This window comes from Oryzias latipes, chromosome 17, assembly GCF_053564925.1.
Source record: "Oryzias latipes strain Hd-rR chromosome 17, Olatipes_Hd-rR_3.1".
NCBI lineage: Eukaryota > Metazoa > Chordata > Actinopteri > Beloniformes > Adrianichthyidae > Oryzias > Oryzias latipes.
Window position 1 is genome coordinate 30,824,804 of NC_136253.1, and position 20,377 is coordinate 30,845,180.

Sequence of the window (20,377 nt, forward strand, 5' to 3'; positions counted from 1 at the left end):
AAGTAAAACTTTGCAGTTATTGCCAAAACTTGTTTATCAGAAATATTGTCATTGTCATCAATATTGTATTGGCATGATCTGTAGGGCGATTAAGAAATAGATGTCAAATGTTTTAAAAATGTTGGTTTAAAACCTCTAAATAAGTGGGATACTCGTCTCTTTTTCTACATTTTTTTCTTTTATTTGAAATTACAGCCAATCTGTAACAAAAGAGCCTCCAATTTATTTTTTATGTTTTTGTTTTATTGGGGGGCTCTGCTCTCGTGGGGGTGGCAGGAAGTGTGTGCGTGTGAGAAGAACAAATGGACTGAGGCAGAGGGAGGAGGCCGCGCAGAGGGGACGCACAGGGAAAGGGGAGGGAACAAGGGAGACAACCTCCGCCGCGCACGGAAGACCATCCCATGCGAGAAACTGGAGCTTTCAGCAGCAAGCTATACTGGGAAAAGTTCAGAAAAGACCTAATCTAAATAGCAGGAGCGAAGACTTCGGCTCAATAAAGCCGCAGCTGAAGACAAGCGCCAACAGGAGAGGACGCAGGGAGTCCACATTCCAGCAGGGAATGCGCCTTTGCGCCCGCAGTGCGCCTGAATGACGGACTGAAAACTGTGGACTACAGTTCCCTCATTCAGAAACCTTCGTATACAAAGGAAAGCGAGGAAGGTGAAAGGAGGAGAAACAGAAACCACCCGCTTTCAGCTGAAAAAGTAAGGGTTTTTTTCTCTTTTTGGAGTTTTTCTAGGTCAGTTGGGGGGTTTGGAGTTTTTTCCTCCTCCAACCTCCTCCTCTCCTCAAAACTCTTTGATTTGTCACGTGTTGTTGAGTTTGTTCACATATTCATCAAGTCCTCAGTGTGTGCTTTTGTGTCATTTTCTGACTCAAACTTTAAACAGAAAAATCATTTAGAACTAAGATTATGATGTTTTATCATCTTCCTAAACGTGTTTTTGTAAACATTAAACTTTGATAGACCAGCATTTTGGGTGAACCAAAAGTATTCAGAATATCATAAAACTGGACTAGTTACTTAAATACAGAATGGTATTCTGCCAGTGATACATGTTTTATGTATCTGCTTGAGCTGCAGCTGCTTGGCTCTATTTGTATCTTCTCCTATCATGCATCTATTGTTGATGACAAGCCCAGACGTCTTTGCATCACAGCTGCTTCAGCTTTCCTTACCTGGATTTTAGTCTCCTTGAACAGCAGACCCACCTGCACCCACACCCTCTTGCACACCTTACATAAACCATGCAGTTTGTTCTGAACATTTTGCAAGCCAAACTCTTTTAAGATTAGCCGTAATTACAGAGTCAGGAGAAGCAGTTTGGACTGTGGCAGTTGCAGCTTTTGTTGGTGGTTCTGCCTTGACTCACGTTTTTCCATCCAGATGAAAAGATTAGAAGACCTGACACGTCTTTATGACATGATTCCTATTGGGTCAAATCGCCATAAGAGCAACAGGTTATTGGAGAGTTTGGATTCAAAGGCTTGGAGTTGTGTACCGTGTTGCTGCATGGGACAGAGCACTTTGGCATTTTATGTTGTCGCTGCCACAGACCTTGTAAACATGTGTAAGTCATTAAAGCAGTGTAGAGATCTGGAGAAAGATGGAAAATTAAGCAATAAAGGAGCAAACAAGAAAGCAAGGAGAGCCAGAGTGTAAGAATGGGAGCATAATCCATTTTGAACGCATTCCACTATGACCTTGAGTTAGAATATGATAATTAGGGGGTCTTAAGTTTGCTCAGACCTGGAACTCTTCAAAAAAAATTCTCATAGAAATATGAGGCAAATGCACACTAAGATTGCAAAACAAACTTGCTAAAAATACCTTGTACCGTCTTCTGTGGCTTTTTTTCCGGAGTTCCCATGGTTTGTTTATTTCAGGTCTTCAGCCGTGAATGAGTGTGAAAGCCACCACATAAACATACAAACCCCTGACAGGAAAAGACCAGAACAAACTGCGGCTTTGTCCTTTTTTAGACTTTTCTACCAACCTGTCATGTCACGTTGGATGTCCAGCAACACAGGACAGACATTTGCTCACACATTTGCTCTGTTAAATATCAGTTAGATGACAAAAGGATGAAAGAGACCTGAAGAAATCACGTCATCTCATACAGTAATAAACATCAAAAAATCGTTGTCATAACACTGTAAACAAGAAGATTAATCAAATTTTTAAAAAGGCATTTCATCCTCCTAACGTCTAAACTTCTTGATTTTCTTTCTTGGCGTGTTTGCTCAGTTTGCAAACGAATAACTTCACTCAATCATTAACCTGTCCAGAATGGAAGAGAAGGTAGTCTACTGTGTTTGATAAAAAAAACTGGATGGAGATCATCTACATGTTGGCACTGGTGGAGATTGATTATTCCACTTGGACTGCAGCTGCACCATATTAACCATGTGGTACACGCGTATCTTCATCTCAGTGATTACATGTAAAATGCATTTAAAGCGTTTCATTGTTTTCAGTCATGTTGCAGAAAACTTTGGCCACAGGAGTGCTTCAGTTTGATGTTGGGTGTGTGGGGGAAGGGGCGCCTGATTGCTTTCACATGTGAGCAGGCGTAATGCTCATGCATTTTGTCCATTTTTTTTTTACTTCTATCCATTTGAAGCTACAAAGGTAAACACATAAATAGGAATCGGTTGCTGGAGCAGTTCTATTTTTTGTCAATTTTGAGAATTCTCCTTAAAAAAACTGTTATGAAGATTCTTATTTGTTATACTGGCATCATCGTGTTCAGGGTTACTAGTTGTTATTGCTGTCATTGAGTGAGGGGCTGCCCGCCAACCAGTCCGGCACAGGCAAAGGCCACACAGAGACTGCCATCTCCTCCTACAGGCAATTTAGAATCACTAATTACCTGGGGGATGCATGTTTTCAGACTATTGGAGGAAATTCGAATACCTGGAAAGATGCATACAGACTCAAAGGAGACATGAATACAAGGTAGAACCTTTGGATATCGATTGAATTTCTGTGTATTTGCGAGGGGTAAGCACAAAGAAATACAAGTTTTATACAGTGAGACAAAAGTAATCAGTTTAAATCATTGCACACAAATGGATTTCTAAAGCTTTGGGGGATTTTATAATTAAGATGGTTGAGTCTATTACATTTTTGGAATAAATAAAACCCAAAAAAGATGTAATTTCCCTCAACGTTGGGTTATTTATAATCCATAGAGTTAATGCTGGATGTCAAAGATTCATTTGTTTATGCTGGATGTCATGATGCCTACAATTTCTTTTTCTTATTTTCCAGGTAAAGAGGGTGGCTCAAGAAATAGAAGTAGGCTGCGTGACAGCACCTCTCACAAATCTTACTCAAGTTTAGTTTGGATCTTTTTCACACATGGAATGTTTGATTAATGCATCTTTAGTGCTGTTCAGGGTAATTGAAATGAAGGCATTCGGAATAGATTCCAAGTAATGGTCATGCAAGTGTAAACGTGGCTGACTGCACCAAGACATCATTGTCAAGCAGTTACCTGCAGGGGTTGGAGCTGCAGCAGCCAGAGCCACACTAATCCCCCAGCATCCTGACCTTCTGAAGCCTGTTGCAGCTTGTTCTCCACGGACCTGGCAACCTGTTTCCTTCAACCTCCTCGCCTGCCCCACTGCTCGTGAGCCAGCCAGGCCCCCCAGTGCCATGGGTGGGCTCTGGATTTGAGCGCCTTGCCACTGCTTACTTTTCCTTTGTGACTTACTGTTGTGCTTCAAACCAAGAACAAAAGCAGTAAATGCAAATTAAAGACCAACTAGAAGGAGCTGCATTTCCAGAAGAAAATGCAGGGTTGAATGCTGTACTGCTGAATGAAAGCTGAATTAGCTGAAGAAATGGCTCAACTGTACTGGAAGAACCATGAAAAGTTAAAGGTGCAAAAGTCCTAGCAGGAATAAGCTGAAAAAGTTGAACATTGTAATAGTAGAATGGCTGAAATAGGTCAAAATTTGTAGGTCTTAAGCATGAAAGCTGAAATTGTTGAAAAAATGGCTGAATTGTTGATAATTTGAAGATGTTGCTAAAATGGCTAAAAGTACTAGCATTGGAATCAGCATCATCAACTGACTCCAAAAAAACACGTTGTTTGAGAGTATTATATTGGTAAAAGCTACATGTTCTAAGTTGATAGAAAATCCACTCTTTTCAAAATGGCGGCTTTTCTATTGATTTTATCTCCATAGCAACCATTTTATGTTTGGGTCGCCTGGAGATGAGGAACAAATCAACGTCGGTTTCAGATGAATCGGAAAAAGTAAATTTTTGGACGTCCTTAGCAACGAGCTTTGTTTGCTAACCACGCCCACATTCCTTATATGTCCAGATCCAGTGAATTTCAATATGTTCAGTTCCAGCCATGGATGAAGTTTATTGCAACATTTGCTTCAGATTTTGTCAAAAAATGCCCACCAAACAGTAGGTTGTGTTGCCATCCCATAATAATTTCAAAACGTATGTTCAAGTCCAAAGCCTTGTGAGCATTTCAATGTTTGAACGGTGCCTCTAGCTGAAAGCATGTTAAAGTTATAATGCTTGAAAGCAACAAAGGTTTTCAAGGATTCTCCATGTATTTAAATGAAGCAAAAATCTTGGAAAATCCTGTAAAATCTTGGAATATCTTGAAAAGTTCAAAGATTTGAAAGACTAAAAGTTGTAGCTGAAAGGAATAAGCTGAAAGGGTTGAACATTGTAATAGTAGAAGGATTAAAATACGTGAAAGTTTGAAGAAGTTTAAAATTGCCTCACATTTTGGCACAAAATGGCCGCCAAACTGTAGGTGGTGTTGCCATCCCATAATAATTTTGAACCTTATGTTGAAGTCCAAAACCTTGTGAACATTTCAATATTTGAACGGTGTCTGTAGCCAAAAGAATGTTAAAGTTACAATTGTTTAAAGAAGAAAAGGTGTGGCCAATGGAGCAAAAAGATTGGAAAATCTGGGAATATCCGGGAATATCTGGAAAAGTTCAAGGATTTGAAGGACCAAAAGTCATAGCTGAAAGGAATAAAATGAAAAGGTTGAACATTGTAATAGTAGAATGGTAAAAATAGGTGAAAGTTTGAAGAAGTTTAAAATTGCTTCACATTTTGGCACAAAATGGCCGCCAAACTGTAGGTGGTGTTGCCATCCCATAATAATTTTGAACCTTATGTTTAAGTCCAAAACCTTGTGAACATTTCAATATTTGAACTGTGTCTTTAGCCAAAAGAATGTTAAAGTTACAATTGTTTAAAGAAGCAAAGGTGTGGCCAATGGAACAAAAACATTGGAAAATCTGGGAATATCCGGGAATATCTGGAAAAGTTCAAGGATTTGAAGGACCAAAATGTCATAGCTAGAATAAGATGAAAGAGCTGAACATTTTCATAGTCGAACGGTTAAAATAGGTGAAAAATTGTAGAAGGAGTTTAACTGTGAACTTCTGAACGAAAAATTCTCCATGTATTTCAATGGAGCAAAAATTCCCGGAAAATCTGGAATATCTTAAAAAGTAAAAGGATTTGAAAAACCAAAAGTCATAGCAGAAATAAGATGAAAGAGATGAACATTTTAATAGTAGAATGGTTAAAATAAGTTAAAAATTGTAGAAGTAGTTAAACGCCAAAAAACGGCGGAAGATACTATAATAACTAGAAGGAGCTGCATTTCCAGAAGAAAATGCAGGGTTGAATGCTGTACTGCTGAATGAAAGCTGAATTAGCTGAAGAAATGGCTTAACTGTACTGGGAAAACCTTGAAAAGTTAAATGTGCAAAAGTCCTAGCAGGAATAAGATGAAAAAGTTGAACATTGTAATAGTAGAATGGCTGAAATAGGTCAAAATTTGTAGGACTTAAGCATTAAAGCTGAAATTGTTGGAAAAATGGCTGAAGTGTTGAAAATTTGAAGAAGTTGCTAAAATGGCTAAAAGTACTAGCATTGTAATCAGCATCATCAACTGAATCCAAAAAACACATTGTTTGAGAGAATCATATTAGTAAAAGCTACATGTTATAAGTTGACAGAAAATCCACTTTTTTCAAAATGGCGGCTTTTCTATTAATTTTATCTCCATAGCAACCATTTTACGTTTGGGGCGGCATGGGATGACGAACAAATCGACGTCAGTTTCAGACAAATCGGAAAAAGTAAACCTTTGGACGTCCTTAGCAACGAAGTTTGTTTGCTAACCACGCCCACATTCCTTATATGTCCAGATCCAGTGAATTTCAATATGTTCAGTTCCAGCCATGGATGAAGTTTATTGCAATATTTGCTTCAGATTTTGTCAAAAAATGGCCACCAAACAGTAGGTTGTGTTGCCATCCCATAATAATTTCAAAACGTATGTTGAAGTCCAAAGCCTTGTGAGCATTTCAATGTTTGAACGGTGCCTCTAGCTGAAAGCTTGTTAAAGTTATAATGTTTGAAAGCAACAAAGGTTTTCAAGGATTCTCCATGTATTTAAATGAAGCAAAAATCTTGGAAAACCCTGGAAAATCTTGGAATATCTTGAAAAGTTCAAAGATTTGAAAGACTAAAAGTCGTAGCTGAAAGGAATAAGCTGAAAGGGTTGAACATTGTAATAGTAGAAGGATTAAAATACGTGAAAGTTTGAAGAAGTTTAAAATTGCCTCACATTTTGGCACAAAATGGCCGCCAAACTGTAGGTGGTGTTGCCATCCCATAATAATTTTGAACCTTATGTTGAAGTCCAAAACCTTGTGAACATTTCAATATTTGAACGGTGTCTCTAGCCAAAAGAATGTTAAAGTTACAATTGTTTAAAGAAGCAAAGGTGTGGCCAATGGAGCAAAAACATTGGAAAATCTGGGAATATCCGGGAATATCTGGAAAAGTTCAAAGATTTGAAGGACCAAAAGTCATAGCTGAAAGGAATAAGATGAAAGGGTTGAACATTGTAATAGTAGAATGGTAAAAATAGGTGAAAGTTTGAAGAAGTTTAAAATTGCCTCACATTTTGGCACAAAATGGCCGCCAAACTGTAGGTGGTGTTGCCATCCCATAATAATTTTTAAACCTTATGTTGAAGTCCAAAACCTTGTGAACATTTCAATATTTGAACGGTGTCTCTAGCCAAAAGAATGTTAAAGTTACAATTGTTTGAAGAAGCAAAGGTGTGGCCAATGGAGCAAAAACATTGGAAAATCTGGGAATATCCGGGAATATCTTGAAAAGTTCAAAGATTTGAAAGACCAAAAGTCATAGCTGAAAGGAATAAGATGAAAGGGTTGAACATTGTAATAGTAGAATGGTAAAAATAGGTGAAAGTTTGAAGAAGTTTAAAATTGCCTCACATTTTGGCACAAAATGGCCGCCAAACTGTAGGTGGTGTTGCCATCCCATAATAATTTTGAACCTTATGTTGAAGTCCAAAACCTTGTGAACATTTCAATATTTGAACGGTGTCTCTAGCCAAAAGAATGTTAAAGTTACAATTGTTTAAAGAAGCAAAGGTGTGGCCAATGGAGCAAAAAGATTGGAAAATCTGGGAATATCCGGGAATATCTGGAAAAGTTCAAGGATTTGAAGGACCAAATGTCATAGCTGAAAGGAATAAGCTGAAAGAGTTGAACATTGTAATAGTAGAATGGTAAAAATAGGTGAAAGTTTGAAGAAGTATAAAATTGCCTCACATTTTGGCACAAAATGGCCGCCAAACTGTAGGTGGTGTTGCCATCCCATAATAATTTTGAGCCTTATGTTGAAGTCCAAAGCCTTTTGAACATTTAAATGTTTGAACGGTGTCTCTACCTGAAAGCATGTTGACGTTACAATGGTTCAAAGAAGCAAAGGTGTGGTCAATGGAGCAAAATAATTGGAAAATCCGGGAATATCCGGGAATATCTGGAAAAGTTCAAGGATTTGAAGAACAAAATGCCATAGCTAGAATAAGATGAAAGAGCTGAACATTTTCATAGTCGAACGGTTAAAATAGGTGAAAAATTGTAGAAGGAGTTTAACTGTGAACTTCTGCACGAAAAATTCTCCATGTATTTCAATGGAGCAAAAATTCCCGGAAAACCTGGAATATCTTAAAAAGTAAAAGGATTTGAAAAACCAAAAGTCATAGCACAAATAAGCACAAAGAGCTGAACATTTTAAAAGTTGAATGGTTACAATCGGTTAAAAATTGTAGAAGGAGTTAAGCGGCGAAAAACGGCGGAAGATAGGCGTAAAGAATAACTAGAAGGAGCTGCATTTCCAGAAGAAAATGCAGGGTTGAATGCTGTACTGCTGAATGAAAGCTGAATTAGCTGAAGAAATGGCTCAACTGTACTGGAAGAACCATGAAAAGTTAAAGGTGCAAAAGTCCTAGCAGGAATAAGCTGAAAAAGTTGAACATTGTAATAGTAGAATGGCTGAAATAGGTCAAAATTTGTAGGTCTTAAGCATGAAAGCTGAAATTGTTGAAAAAATGGCTGAATTGTTGAAAATTTGAAGATGTTGCTAAAATGGCTAAAAGTACTAGCATTGGAATCAGCATCATCAACTGACTCCAAAAAACACGTTGTTTGAGAGTATTATATTGGTAAAAGCTACATGTTCTAAGTTGATAGAAAATCCACTCTTTTCAAAATGGCGGCTTTTCTATTGATTTTATCTCCATAGCAACCATTTTATGTTTGGGTCGCCTGGAGATGAGGAACAAATCAACGTCGGTTTCAAATGAATCGGAAAAAGTAAACTTTTGGACGTCCTTAGCAACGAGCTTTGTTTGCTAACCACGCCCACATTCCTTATATGTCCAGATCCAGTGAATTTCAATATGTTCAGTTCCAGCCATGGATGAAGTTTATTGCAACATTTGCTTCAGATTTTGTCAAAAAATGCCCACCAAACAGTAGGTTGTGTTGCCATCCCATAATAATTTCAAAACGTATGTTGAATTCCAAAGCCTTGTGAGCATTTCAATGTTTGAACGGTGCCTCTAGCTGAAAGCATGTTAAAGTTATAATGCTTGAAAGCAACAAAGGTTTTCAAGGATTCTCCATGTATTTAAATGAAGCAAAAATCTTGGAAAATCCTGGAAAATCTTGGAATATCTTGAAAAGTTCAAAGATTTGAAAGACTAAAAGTTGTAGCTGAAAGGAATAAGCTGAAAGGGTTGAACATTGTAATAGTAGAAGGATTAAAATACGTGAAAGTTTGAAGAAGTTTAAAATTGCCTCACATTTTGGCACAAAATGGCCGCCAAACTGTAGGTGGTGTTGCCATCCCATAATAATTTTGAACCTTATGTTGAAGTCCAAAACCTTGTGAACATTTCAATATTTGAACGGTGTCTGTAGCCAAAAGAATGTTAAAGTTACAATTGTTTAAAGAAGAAAAGGTGTGGCCAATGGAGCAAAAACATTGGAAAATCTGGGAATATCCAGGAATATCTGGAAAAGTTCAAGGATTTGAAGGACCAAAAGTCATAGCTGAAAGGAATAAGCTGAAAGGGTTGAACATTGTAATAGTAGAATGGTAAAAATAGGTGAAAGTTTGAAGAAGTTTAAAATTGCCTCACATTTTGGCACAAAATGGCCGCCAAACTGTAGGTGGTGTTGCCATCCCATAATAATTTTGAACCTTATGTTGAAGTCCAAAACCTTGTGAACATTTCAATATTTGAACGGTGTCTCTAGCCAAAAGAATGTTAAAGTTACAATTGTTTAAAGTAGCAAAGGTGTGGCCAATGGAGCAAAAAGATTGGAAAATCTGGGAATATCCGGGAATATCTGGAAAAGTTCAAGGATTTGAAGGACCAAAAGTCATAGCTGAAAGGAATAAGCTGAAAGGGTTGAACATTGTAATAGTAGAATGGTAAAAATAGGTGAAAGTTTGAAGAAGTTTAAAATTGCCTCACATTTTGGCACAAAATGGCCGCCAAACTGTAGGTGGTGTTGCCATCCCATAATAATTTTGAGCCTTATGTTGAAGTCCAAAGCCTTGTGAACATTTCAATGTTTGAACGGTGTCTCTAGCCAAAAGAATGTTAAAGTTACAATTGTTTAAAGAAGCAAAGGTGTGGTCAATGGAGCAAAAACATTGGAAAATCCGGGAATATCTGGGAATATCTGGAAAAGTTCACGGATTTGAAGGACAAAATGTCATAGCTAGAATAAGATGAAAGAGCTGAACATTTTCATAGTCAAACGGTTAAAATAGGTGAAAAATTGTAGAAGGAGTTTAACTGTGAACTTCTGAACGAAAAATTCTCCATGTATTTCAATGGAGCAAAAATTCCCGGAAAACCTGGAATATCTTAAAAAGTAAAAGGATTTGAAAAACCAAAAGTCATAGCACAAATAAGCAGAAAGAGCTGAACATTTTAAAAGTTGAATGGTTACAATCGGTTAAAAATTGTAGAAGGAGTTAAGCGGCGAAAAACGGCGGAAGATAGGCGTAAAGAATAATAAATAAAGAGAAACAGGAAAACAAAGGGTTGAATGCTTTACAGCATTCAACCAACTAGAAGGGGCTGCATTTCCAGAAGAAAATGCAGGGTTGAATGCTGTATTGCTGAATGAAAGCTGAATTTGCTAAAGAAATGGCTGAACAGAGCTGGAAGAGCTCAACATTTTAAACGTAGAATGGTCAAAGTGGGTAAAAAACTGCATAAGAAGTTAAGCTATAAGATTTCCCATGTATTTTAATGAAGCAAAAATCCTCGAATATATTTAAAAGTTCAAAGATTTGAGAAAAAAAGTCATAGCAGGAATAAGCTAAAAAAGTTGAACATTGTAATAGTAGAATGGCTAAAATAGGTCAAAGTTTGTAGAAGGAGTTAAGCATGAAAGCTGAAATTGTTGAAAAAATGGCTGAACTTTTGAAAATTTGAAGATGTTGCTAAAATGGCCAAAAGTGCTAGCATTGGAATCAGCATCATCAACTGACTCCAAAAAACACATTGTTTGAGAGTATCATATTGGTCAAAGCTACATGTTCTAAGTTGATAGAAAATCCAGTCTTTTCAAAATGGCAGCTTTTCTATTGATTTTATCTCCATAGCAACCATTTTATGTTTGGGTCGCCTGGAGATGAGGAACAAATCAACGTCGGTTTCAGATGAATCGGAAAAAGTAAACTTTTGGACGTCCTTAGCAACGAACTTTGTTTGCTAACCACGCCCACATTCCTTATATGTCCAGATCCAGTGAATTTCAATATGTTCAGTTCCAGCCATGGATGAAGTTTATTGCAATATTTTCTTCAGATTTTGTCAAAAAATGCCCACCAAACAGTAGGTAGTGTTGCCATCCCATAATAATTTCAAAACGTATGTTGAAGTCCAAAGCCTTGTGAGCATTTCAATGTTTGAACGGTGCCTCTAGCTGAAAGCATGTTAAAGTTATAATGCTTGAAAGCAACAAAGGTTTTCAAGGATTCTCCATGTATTTAAATGAAGCAAAAATCTTGGAAAATCCTGGAAAATCTTGGAATATCTTGAAAAGTTCAAAGATTTGAAAGACTAAAAGTCGTAGCTGAATGGAATAAGCTGAAAGGGTTGAACATTGTAATAGTAGAATGGTAAAAATAGGTGAAAGTTTGAAGAAGTTTAAAATTGCCTCACATTTTGGCACAAAATGGCCGCCAAACTGTAGGTGGTGTTGCCATCCCATAATAATTTTGAGCCTTATGTTGAAGTCCAAAGCCTTGTGAATATTTCAATATTTGAACGGTGTCTCTAGCCAAAAGAATGTTAAAGTTACAATTGTTTAAAAAAGCAAAGGTGTGGTCAATGGAGCAAAATAATTGGAAAATCCGGGAATATCCGGGAATATCTGGAAAAGTCCAAGGATTTGAAGAACAAAATGTCATAGCTAGAATAAGATGAAAGAGCTGAACATTTCCATAGTCGAACGGTTAAAATAGGTGAAAAATTGTAGAAGGAGTTTAACTGTGAACTTCTGCACGAAAAATTCTCCATGTATTTCAATGGAGCAAAAATTCCCGGAAAACCGGGAATATCTTAAAAAGTAAAAGGATTTGAAAAACCAAAAGTCATAGCACAAATAAGCAGAAAGAGATGAACATTTTAAAAGTTGAATGGTTACAATCGGTTAAAAATTGTAGAAGGAGTTAAGCGGCGAAAAACGGCGGAAGATAGGCGTAAAGAATAATAAATAAAGAGAAACAGGAAAACAAAGGGTTGAATGCTTTACAGCATTCAACCAATAAATAAAGAGAAACAGGAAAACAAAGGGTTGAATGCTTTACAGCATTCAACCAATTATCTTTGGTGCGTGCTGGGGCAAGTCGGTCATGTTGGCTTGAATGATTAGTGAGGGAGGTGGGAGGTGGCAGCAGGAAAAAGAAGCTGATTAATGCAGACTTGCACATGAATGAAATTATGTTCACGGATGTATTTTATAATTTCAGTTGGTTGGGATATGATTTATTCTGATTAATGGAATCCATGTGCAATAAATGATATTTTGGGAGGGGTCTTTTTGGAGAGTTGTCTGAAACTTGGAGAGTTTTTGATTTGCAGAATAATGTATGCATTTATGGTTTGACAGTATAAAAATTACTGGCTTTGCTTAAACTATGCAGAACTGCATTTTGTGCAAGCATGTGAACCTCTGAGCGAAGACCGCTCATGCCAGCACTAACAGTGGTGACATTGTGTGAGTTGCTGAAGTGTCAGGCCAATCAGATAAAGCAGTTTAGACTTTCCAGAAATACTCAACACACCTCAAAAATGTCTCAAATAAACTTTTTCTTTAAAGATTTTTTAGTTTGGAACTGGTATGTTACGTTACCATTTTATATTTTTCTTTTTCTTGTTAGTACTGGTCATGCTACTTTGTTGTAACTGGTAATATAATATACATAACTGTATTATGTAATATACATTTAATGTACTATGCTTATTCATAAAAATACTAATTTACCACATATATAGAAGGGGTGTTTTTTTTAAATTAGATTTTTTGAGACTTTCATGGAAGTAACCATATTTTTTTACTTTTCGGGCCAAAAAGCAAATTGAAAAACATTGTGCTTCACGATTGCTCACTTGGAAAACTTTTTCTTTCTTAGTAATGAAGAGAGTATAATATTTATTTAATTCCATGTCCATCCAAAAACCCAGTTTGGTTTCCCAGATTGATGGCCTCTTCCTGAAACATTTTTGCTTCTGATGGTCTGTTTAGGTCAGGACTGCACAGTCCCTTCAAAACACAGTGGACTGTGGCCTGGAGGCCTCTCAAACTTAAGTGACAGACACATTCCTGACTGTGGATCATTTAATCAAAACAAGCAGCTGAGGTCATTCAAAAGGCATATCTGTGGAATTCCTCTGGAATGTTTTGCTCTTTAAAAATGTGTGTTTGTGTTCAGGGAAAAAATAATCTAAGATTAATGATAGGTCGTAACAGTTACAGCAGGGGGTGGTGAGGAAAAAAACTGAGTGTACTTTAATTGTTCTTACTCATATTCCAATATTTATGTATTTAACCATATCAGTTTACAAAAAAATGAATAAGCTTTTAGGTAAACCATCTGTTGGACTTAAAAAGATGGTCGCTCATTGGAAATTGGACTTTAAAAACTACATCAAAGCCTAAAGTTTGCTTTTTATAAGCTTTTAATCTTTATGTCATCTATGCAAACTGTGAAACAGTTGCAGTTATCAACCTAAAACTTTTAAGAAGCATTCACTCTATAAATACACTCTATAAATCCAAGTAGCAAAATAAGCAAATATGTTGTATTTGCATATTTTGGGAGTAGAGAGACGTAAGAACAGCTGTAATCAACCGAAAAGATGACTTTTGTGAGGTTTTTAGTGTGCACGTTTGTGTTTATGTAAAGTCATTGGTTGTTAAATCACACAATAAACAGTTTGATGCCAATCTAACAAATTAAGTTAGGTACTCCAGTGAGTGAAATATCCTTTCATCGCTTGAGAATATTTTTTGTGCTTGCAAAAACATCTGTTATGTCAGGTCACTATCCAATAAAGGATTGCATTCTCCAAAAGGAGGCCTTAATCATTAAAAACTATTAGTTTTTTGTGTTTGTCAGGTTAAGGCATTGTTTATTCCTCATGAAATTTGGCATTTTTTTAATGTTATTAAGTAATTTTGTTGATGATGTCCACAATTAATTATCTTCAAAAGTTCATAAATTGGCTTTATGTTGAAATACCATCCCTACAGAGTCAGGACCTCGTGTTTTCTAGCAGATCTTATCAGTTGAACAAGGTTATCAGTGTTGTTTACGTTGAATGTTTTTATCATTTGGTTCTATTTTGCGTTTAAAACTCTGTTTTTAAATCTTTACATATTTTTTTATCAGTACTGTTTAACTTTACTTTTAAATAACTTAGATATTTAGATTTTTATGTTTTAACTAAAAATCCTTGGATTTGTTTTTTTTTCTTTTTGCAGATTATCTATGGTGACTAGATTGTCGTTATCCAGTCTTTTTTTTAAATCCTGTCGTATTTATTTTAAAGATAGGTAGCAATCTGTCTGAGAAGTCCTTGTATTATTTCAGCTAGTATGTTTTTTTCTTGCATGTGTTACGTCTAAGCAAGTAGCCTTCTATCACACAATCTAGAACTGAAGCCATGTGCTGAAGTCAAAGCTAGAAACAATAACCAAATCTGAGGACTTTGACCATCAAATATTGACTCAGTTTAAACTACCTGTTTAAAATGGAAATGGTGTAAGGGAACTGTAGAGATTAACTCTCCTGAATGTCTCCTTTGGTATTTTTTAACAGAAAACTTTCAAGATGGAGGAAGGATATGAGCTAGACCTCACATACATCACAGAACGTATTATAGCTGTGTCCTTCCCCCGAGGCTGCTCTGATGAGACCTACTCGCACAACCTGAAGGACGTCACTCGAATGCTCAAGTCTAAGCATGCTGATAATTACCTGGTAAGTTGTGTTTGATCATGTGCTGTTCTGTTTCCTCCTTAATAAGTGTAATTTATCGGTGCTGAAGGGTTAATGTCATTGATCTCATCCCTGATTGGGTTATTGACATTGATAGATTCTATGGTTGTGCCTTTCTTCCTGTAGACCATTAACCTGTCAGAGCGAAGGCAAGAGCTCTCTAAAATGAACCCCAAGGTGAGGATTTGAGAGCTTCTCAAACAACATTTGTTGTCAATTGCAGTGGAGTATGGGTTGGAGCAGCTGTTTTTTACATTGACCTATTTTATTTCGTAGACGCTGGACACAGGTTGGCCAGACATGCACGCTCCACCTTTGGACAAGATCTGCACCATCTGTAAGGCCATGGAGAGCTGGCTCAATGCTGACCCTCTACATGTGGTTGTTATACATTGCAGGGTGAGTTTACAAGCCATGTTAAATTAACCTTTTCTTTTTCCTTACTCATTTAGTCTACATAGGCAAGTTCACATTGAAGACTGTAAGTTTAATTGTTTGTTTTTTGGATGATCGGAAGGTAATTTTTAGGGCTGTTGTTGTTGCTAATTTTCTCTGATAAGAGATTACCCATCTCTGATCTATCCGAAAATGGGTACAAGGGGCCTGGCTGTTGTTGTAAATATAGATGTGCATATACTAGAGCAGTAATCTCTGGCATATAGTTATGTGAACAATAGGAAATAAGTTGAGACTTTTATTTTACTTAATTTACCAAAAAGTATTTACACCTAGCTGTAAATAAGTTTACATTTTGTGGAAAGTTTAACTTTTTAACATAGAAGTCAATGGGGATTTGCTCCCTTTTGAAACCAGCCAATAGTGTGATCAATATAGGATTTGCAGCATATAATACTTTTGGGTTTGTTTCAAATTCAGGAACTGAAGGTTGGGGACAGGCTGCTATTGATAGAAATAACAGAAATAAACATGCTTAAGCTTTTGTTTCAAATAACAGTTTCATGTCTGCGGTTAGATTAATTTGTGACCACTGCATTGCGGCAACATTTTTTGGGTGCTTGTCTTTATTTCACATGTGATTTTCAAAATTCAGAAGGGGTTGAAGTCTTGTGATCAACAGTTGTACATTGAGTTTTTAAATTTAAAAATGATTATCCCACCTTCTAGCAAATTTTTCAAGTAAAACCTAGTTTTAAATCAACCCAATCAATCTGAACTGTCTAAACGGTATAAAACCCACGTTTTTCATTTGCGTTATTTGAGGATGTGTTTGTAGACTTGAATCCATCCCACTCTTTGTTAAAGTAAACTCAGTCTGTAGAGGCAAGTTGGTTATCTCAGGCTTACTATATTATTAAGTTTGAGATATACAAGTACTCAGGAAGATGTCTATACTGAAGCAAACCATCAAATTAAACACCAAGACCTGCTGTGTTAATGTATGTTGAACAAGGAACAGCTACAGTGGGGGTAAAAGATAAAATGCACGAGAATCATTTTTAAAGGAACCTTGGCCAAGTTACATCTATAAAATAAACACAGAAAAACTTCAATCTTTTTCATACTTTGATTGAAAATACTGTGTTTATGAACAATCATGTAATAAGAGCTCTGGGCTCCTAAATCATGTGCAAACCACAAGTTGTGTATGGTTAGTGACTCATTTTCTGTCATATCTTGTTTTGTTTTTCTCAGGGTGGAAAGGGTCGAATTGGTGTTGTCATTTCATCCTTTGTGCATTTCACTGATGTCTCTGCCAGGTAACCATTCCAGAGTGTCGCAATTCTCATGTTGTGCTACCAGAAATGTTTGGATTTTGTTTCTCTGACTGCAGAACCCACCACCATAAGGCTACAACCACACACACATTTGGCAGTGAACGATATCACAACAAACCACAGCAATGCGTGCCGTCTCATTTTAGACCCCATAACCAAAATCATTGCTCAATCCTGCTTGATGCATTCACTTCCTATAACTTGAGGTCATGGTGATTCAGAAAATGAGTCAAAGGAAAGTTTTGTCTTGACTCAAAGAAGAAGAAGTAGAATGTTTTGCTATGAATCATCCAGTATTCAATTTCATGATCAACTTAGAAGCGTGGCAGTCACTGAATGGCCCTTGGCCTTAGCATCAGTTTCAAGATAGGCATTTTATTGTTAAGAGAAACCATTCTTATTTTTCAGCCATTGTCAGTCAAGCAAATCTGTTTATGTTTGGGAAGCCATGAAGTCATGTTGAGAAGTAGTTGGTCTGGTGATCGTTTTTGCACATGACAGCATCACAGTGTAAGCACAAATCATCCCAAAGGGAAGGACTAGGTCACTGGCATGAATGTAAAACACAGAGGCCAAATAAAGGATTAGAGGAAGACATAGGAGAACAATAAGCCAGATTTACAATGGTATAGATTTAGGGGCGAGCAGAGAAAAATGGCAGATGAGAGGGAAACTGCTGAAAAGCCTACAGCGCCTGTTGGTTTTAGGTCTGTCTGAATGGCCAAGCTGTGCACACACTCCGGCCTCTCTCTGTCCCTTTACCCCCCCGTGTTTACTTAAGGCTGACATTCTCTTCCTCTCTGTTGGAATCCTGTGTCTCTCCAGTTACTTTCCCTCCTGTCTATTTTGTGAGTCTTTGCATGTGTATGTGTATATGTCTGGGTGACCCTAGCTGAAGAGTGGGTTTTTACTTTTCAATTACTCTTCAGAGTGTAATCTTTCTCTTGAGTTATAATTACCTGAAGTATTTAACATGACTGTGTGTCTTCCTCAAAGTGCTGATCAGGCGCTGGACCGTTTTGCAATGAGGAAGTACTACGATGATAAGGTCTCAGCTCTGATGACACCTTCGCAGAAACGGTAAGACCTAAATTATTAGTGTGTGCTTGTCTTCTGTGACAGAAAGTATATTGTATGACCTCCCAGCATTCAAGTGTGCCACATCACTCAATGGAAACACTATGATGTTAACTTCTATTCAGTATTTTAACCTCTGAAGACCTGGCGTCTACATGCATGGACATCACATTGTTGGTTATATTACTACAGTAGTAAATTCTGCTTAAGGGGGGCTCTGTGACTATGAAATAAAAAGGGAAATAAAAAAAAAAGAGCCAGGGGCCTTAAGAAGTTAAGTCATTTTAAAGTCTTCTATGGTTCAATACTAGATTAAAAATACTGGTAGTTGTGCTAGAAGTGGTTAAGTGTTTGTTTAGTGCAGTTTATTTTCAGTTCATCCTGCTCTTTTACTACTTAGGTGTGAATGACAACAAGCAAAATGGTGCTTCATTCACCGTTTGCTGACATTGGTCAGGTTTTAAATAAGAAATATGCTTGTTTTAATGTGGATTTGCCAACTTGGCTGCTGTGCATTAGTTCTATCACCATGTTATTCATTATTATCAGAGTTTTTAATTAATTGTATTTTCTTTTAAAATGAAGATTCAATAGAACAGAAAGTGTGAAACCGAAGTGGTGAATATTTTCCTGAATAAATGCCTAAACATTTTGTTTTTGCTTTTGGGCTGCAATGCTTATGTCTAGGGTTTTTTAAGTATTTCTTTTAGAGTTTTTGTAATTTTGTTTTAAAGCTGTAAAAATACATTCATTTTTAAATGGACTGATGTTTTTGACTTTGGGCTTATCCCTTCAGAGGTCGCTACAGCGAATCAGCTTTTACTGTTTCGCACACGTGGTTTGACAGAGATTTTAACGCCGGATGCCCTTCCCGATTCAACCCTGTTTTTATCCGGGCTCGGGACCAGCACGGGGGGACCCAGACTTAAGACTCCTGGTCGCTACATGGTTAGGCTGCAGTGCAAAGGGTCTTGCCCAAGGACACAAGCTGAATGAGGCTCACTGCGCACCCTGGAAATTGAACCCCCTAATTTTCCACTTGCAGTCCACTTTTAAATAGGCTCATGTTATTTGAACATATTTATGTGCACAAAAACCGATAGAAATTCATGATGCACATTGCTGCATTGCCCACTTGTGTTTTAAGGGTAAATGTTGTTGTTGGTTGCACATTCTATCCAAAGAAAACCCAAGAAAAAATTGTCACTGGCCGCACATATTTAGAAAATTACCTGCAAATAGTCACTTTCTTTTAAATATGTCATGTCTACGTTAATGGTACTACTTGGTCTGCAATGTTTTCTATTCTTTTTCCCTAAAAAACAGTATTCTGTGTAAAGACACATATTAATGTTTTTTGCCTTTCCTTGTGGATCTTAGCTCATGTTCTATTGTGGGAAACATCTAATAATCTTGGTTATGTTGACCTGTGCGCCTTTCTGTCAGGTATGTTTGGATCCTCAACAGTTTACTGAGCGGATCCATGAAGATTAATGCCTCGCCTTCGTTCCTCCACTGCGTCATCCTTCATGGAATCCCAAACTTTGACGCCACCAGAGGTTCAAGTCAGATTGTTTACTACTCAGCACAGCTGCTGCTCTCAATAAATGTAGAGAAAAAAAAACCACCAGTCATTCTAAAGAAACCACATCAGAATCTGAGCTGGAGCCTTATCTTAACTTAATAGGGCTTCATTTTCCAACTCACACTTGCATGCTCAGGCACAGGGTGGTTGTGTACATAAACACAACTGAAAAGAAGATTTATCCAGTTCACAGAAAAGCCATGGGATATCACATCTAATGCGGAAATTGCTGTTTTCACTTTTTTAATCGGAAATTTCACAGCTAAAATCTTTTTCTCATTAAAGAAGCTTGATTTTTTTCTGTGATGTTAATAATATGAGACGTTATATCAGGCTATCAAAACACCTGTGAAAAAAATGTGTAAACGAATTGTTTGTCTTTGGCAGTTTGTCGCCCATACATTAAGGTTTACCAAGGAATGCAAGCAGTGTACTCATCTGGAGTCTAGTAAGTAGCTAGAGAAATATGGTTACACAATCACTTGAACATTACCAATCACTTCAAATGCGTTTCATTCTGATTTACAGCAGTTTTTCGTTCACGTTAGCTCAATGATGATTTCATTTTGTGTTATTGCTATGTGTTAGGATGTGTAATTGCTTCCACACTCTGACTGTCTTTGATTGTCTTCTCTGTTGTCTGCTAAAGTCACATTGGTCCAGGCCACAGGGATCGGGTGTGCATCGCCTTGGAGCCTGCCCAGCTCCTGAAAGGCGATATCATGGTAAATTCTCAACAGGAAAATTTGTTCTTGCACGTTTAAAGATCAGAGTGTGTTGCAGTGATTATATTCTCTTTATTTGTCCCTTGTAGATAAAATGTTATCATAAAAGTGACGTGACCTCGGAGCGAGAGGTTGTTTTCCGGCTGCAGTTCCACACGGGAGCAGTGCAGGGTTACAACCTGATGTTTGAGAAGGAGGACATGGAGGTGGCCAACAAAGGTACACCTGCAATAACTCTGGGAGCAGGCCTCAACTTGCAACTTGTAGTCAGCATCAGCTCTTCCGCTCCACACAGCGTTTACAGTCCGGACTCAATTTATACACTTGGCACTTTTAACCA

The 20,377-nt window shown here is 37.2% G+C and overlaps 1 protein-coding gene across 7 annotated transcripts in view; it reads left to right on the top strand.

The window, feature by feature from the left end:
* Positions 1-293: 293 nt before the first annotated feature.
* Positions 294-20,377, top strand: part of LOC101166006 (tensin-3) — a 42,706-nt gene continuing 22,622 nt past the window's right edge. For 4 of the 7 annotated variants that reach the window (XM_023965058.2, XM_023965060.2, XM_023965061.2 and 1 more), the window contains exons 1-10: positions 294-704; positions 14,735-14,896; positions 15,041-15,091; positions 15,191-15,313; positions 16,568-16,632; positions 17,647-17,730; positions 19,174-19,286; positions 19,700-19,760; positions 19,962-20,037; positions 20,127-20,256. In XM_023965058.2, the coding sequence (XP_023820826.1) occupies positions 14,747-14,896; positions 15,041-15,091; positions 15,191-15,313; positions 16,568-16,632; positions 17,647-17,730; positions 19,174-19,286; positions 19,700-19,760; positions 19,962-20,037; positions 20,127-20,256 (853 nt within the window). In that variant the 5' untranslated portion in view covers positions 294-704; positions 14,735-14,746. The remainder of the gene's footprint in view (positions 705-14,734; positions 14,897-15,040; positions 15,092-15,190; positions 15,314-16,567; positions 16,633-17,646; positions 17,731-19,173; positions 19,287-19,699; positions 19,761-19,961; positions 20,038-20,126; positions 20,257-20,377) is intronic. The other 3 variants (XM_023965059.2, XM_078933996.1, XM_023965062.2) reach the window with 1 other exon arrangement.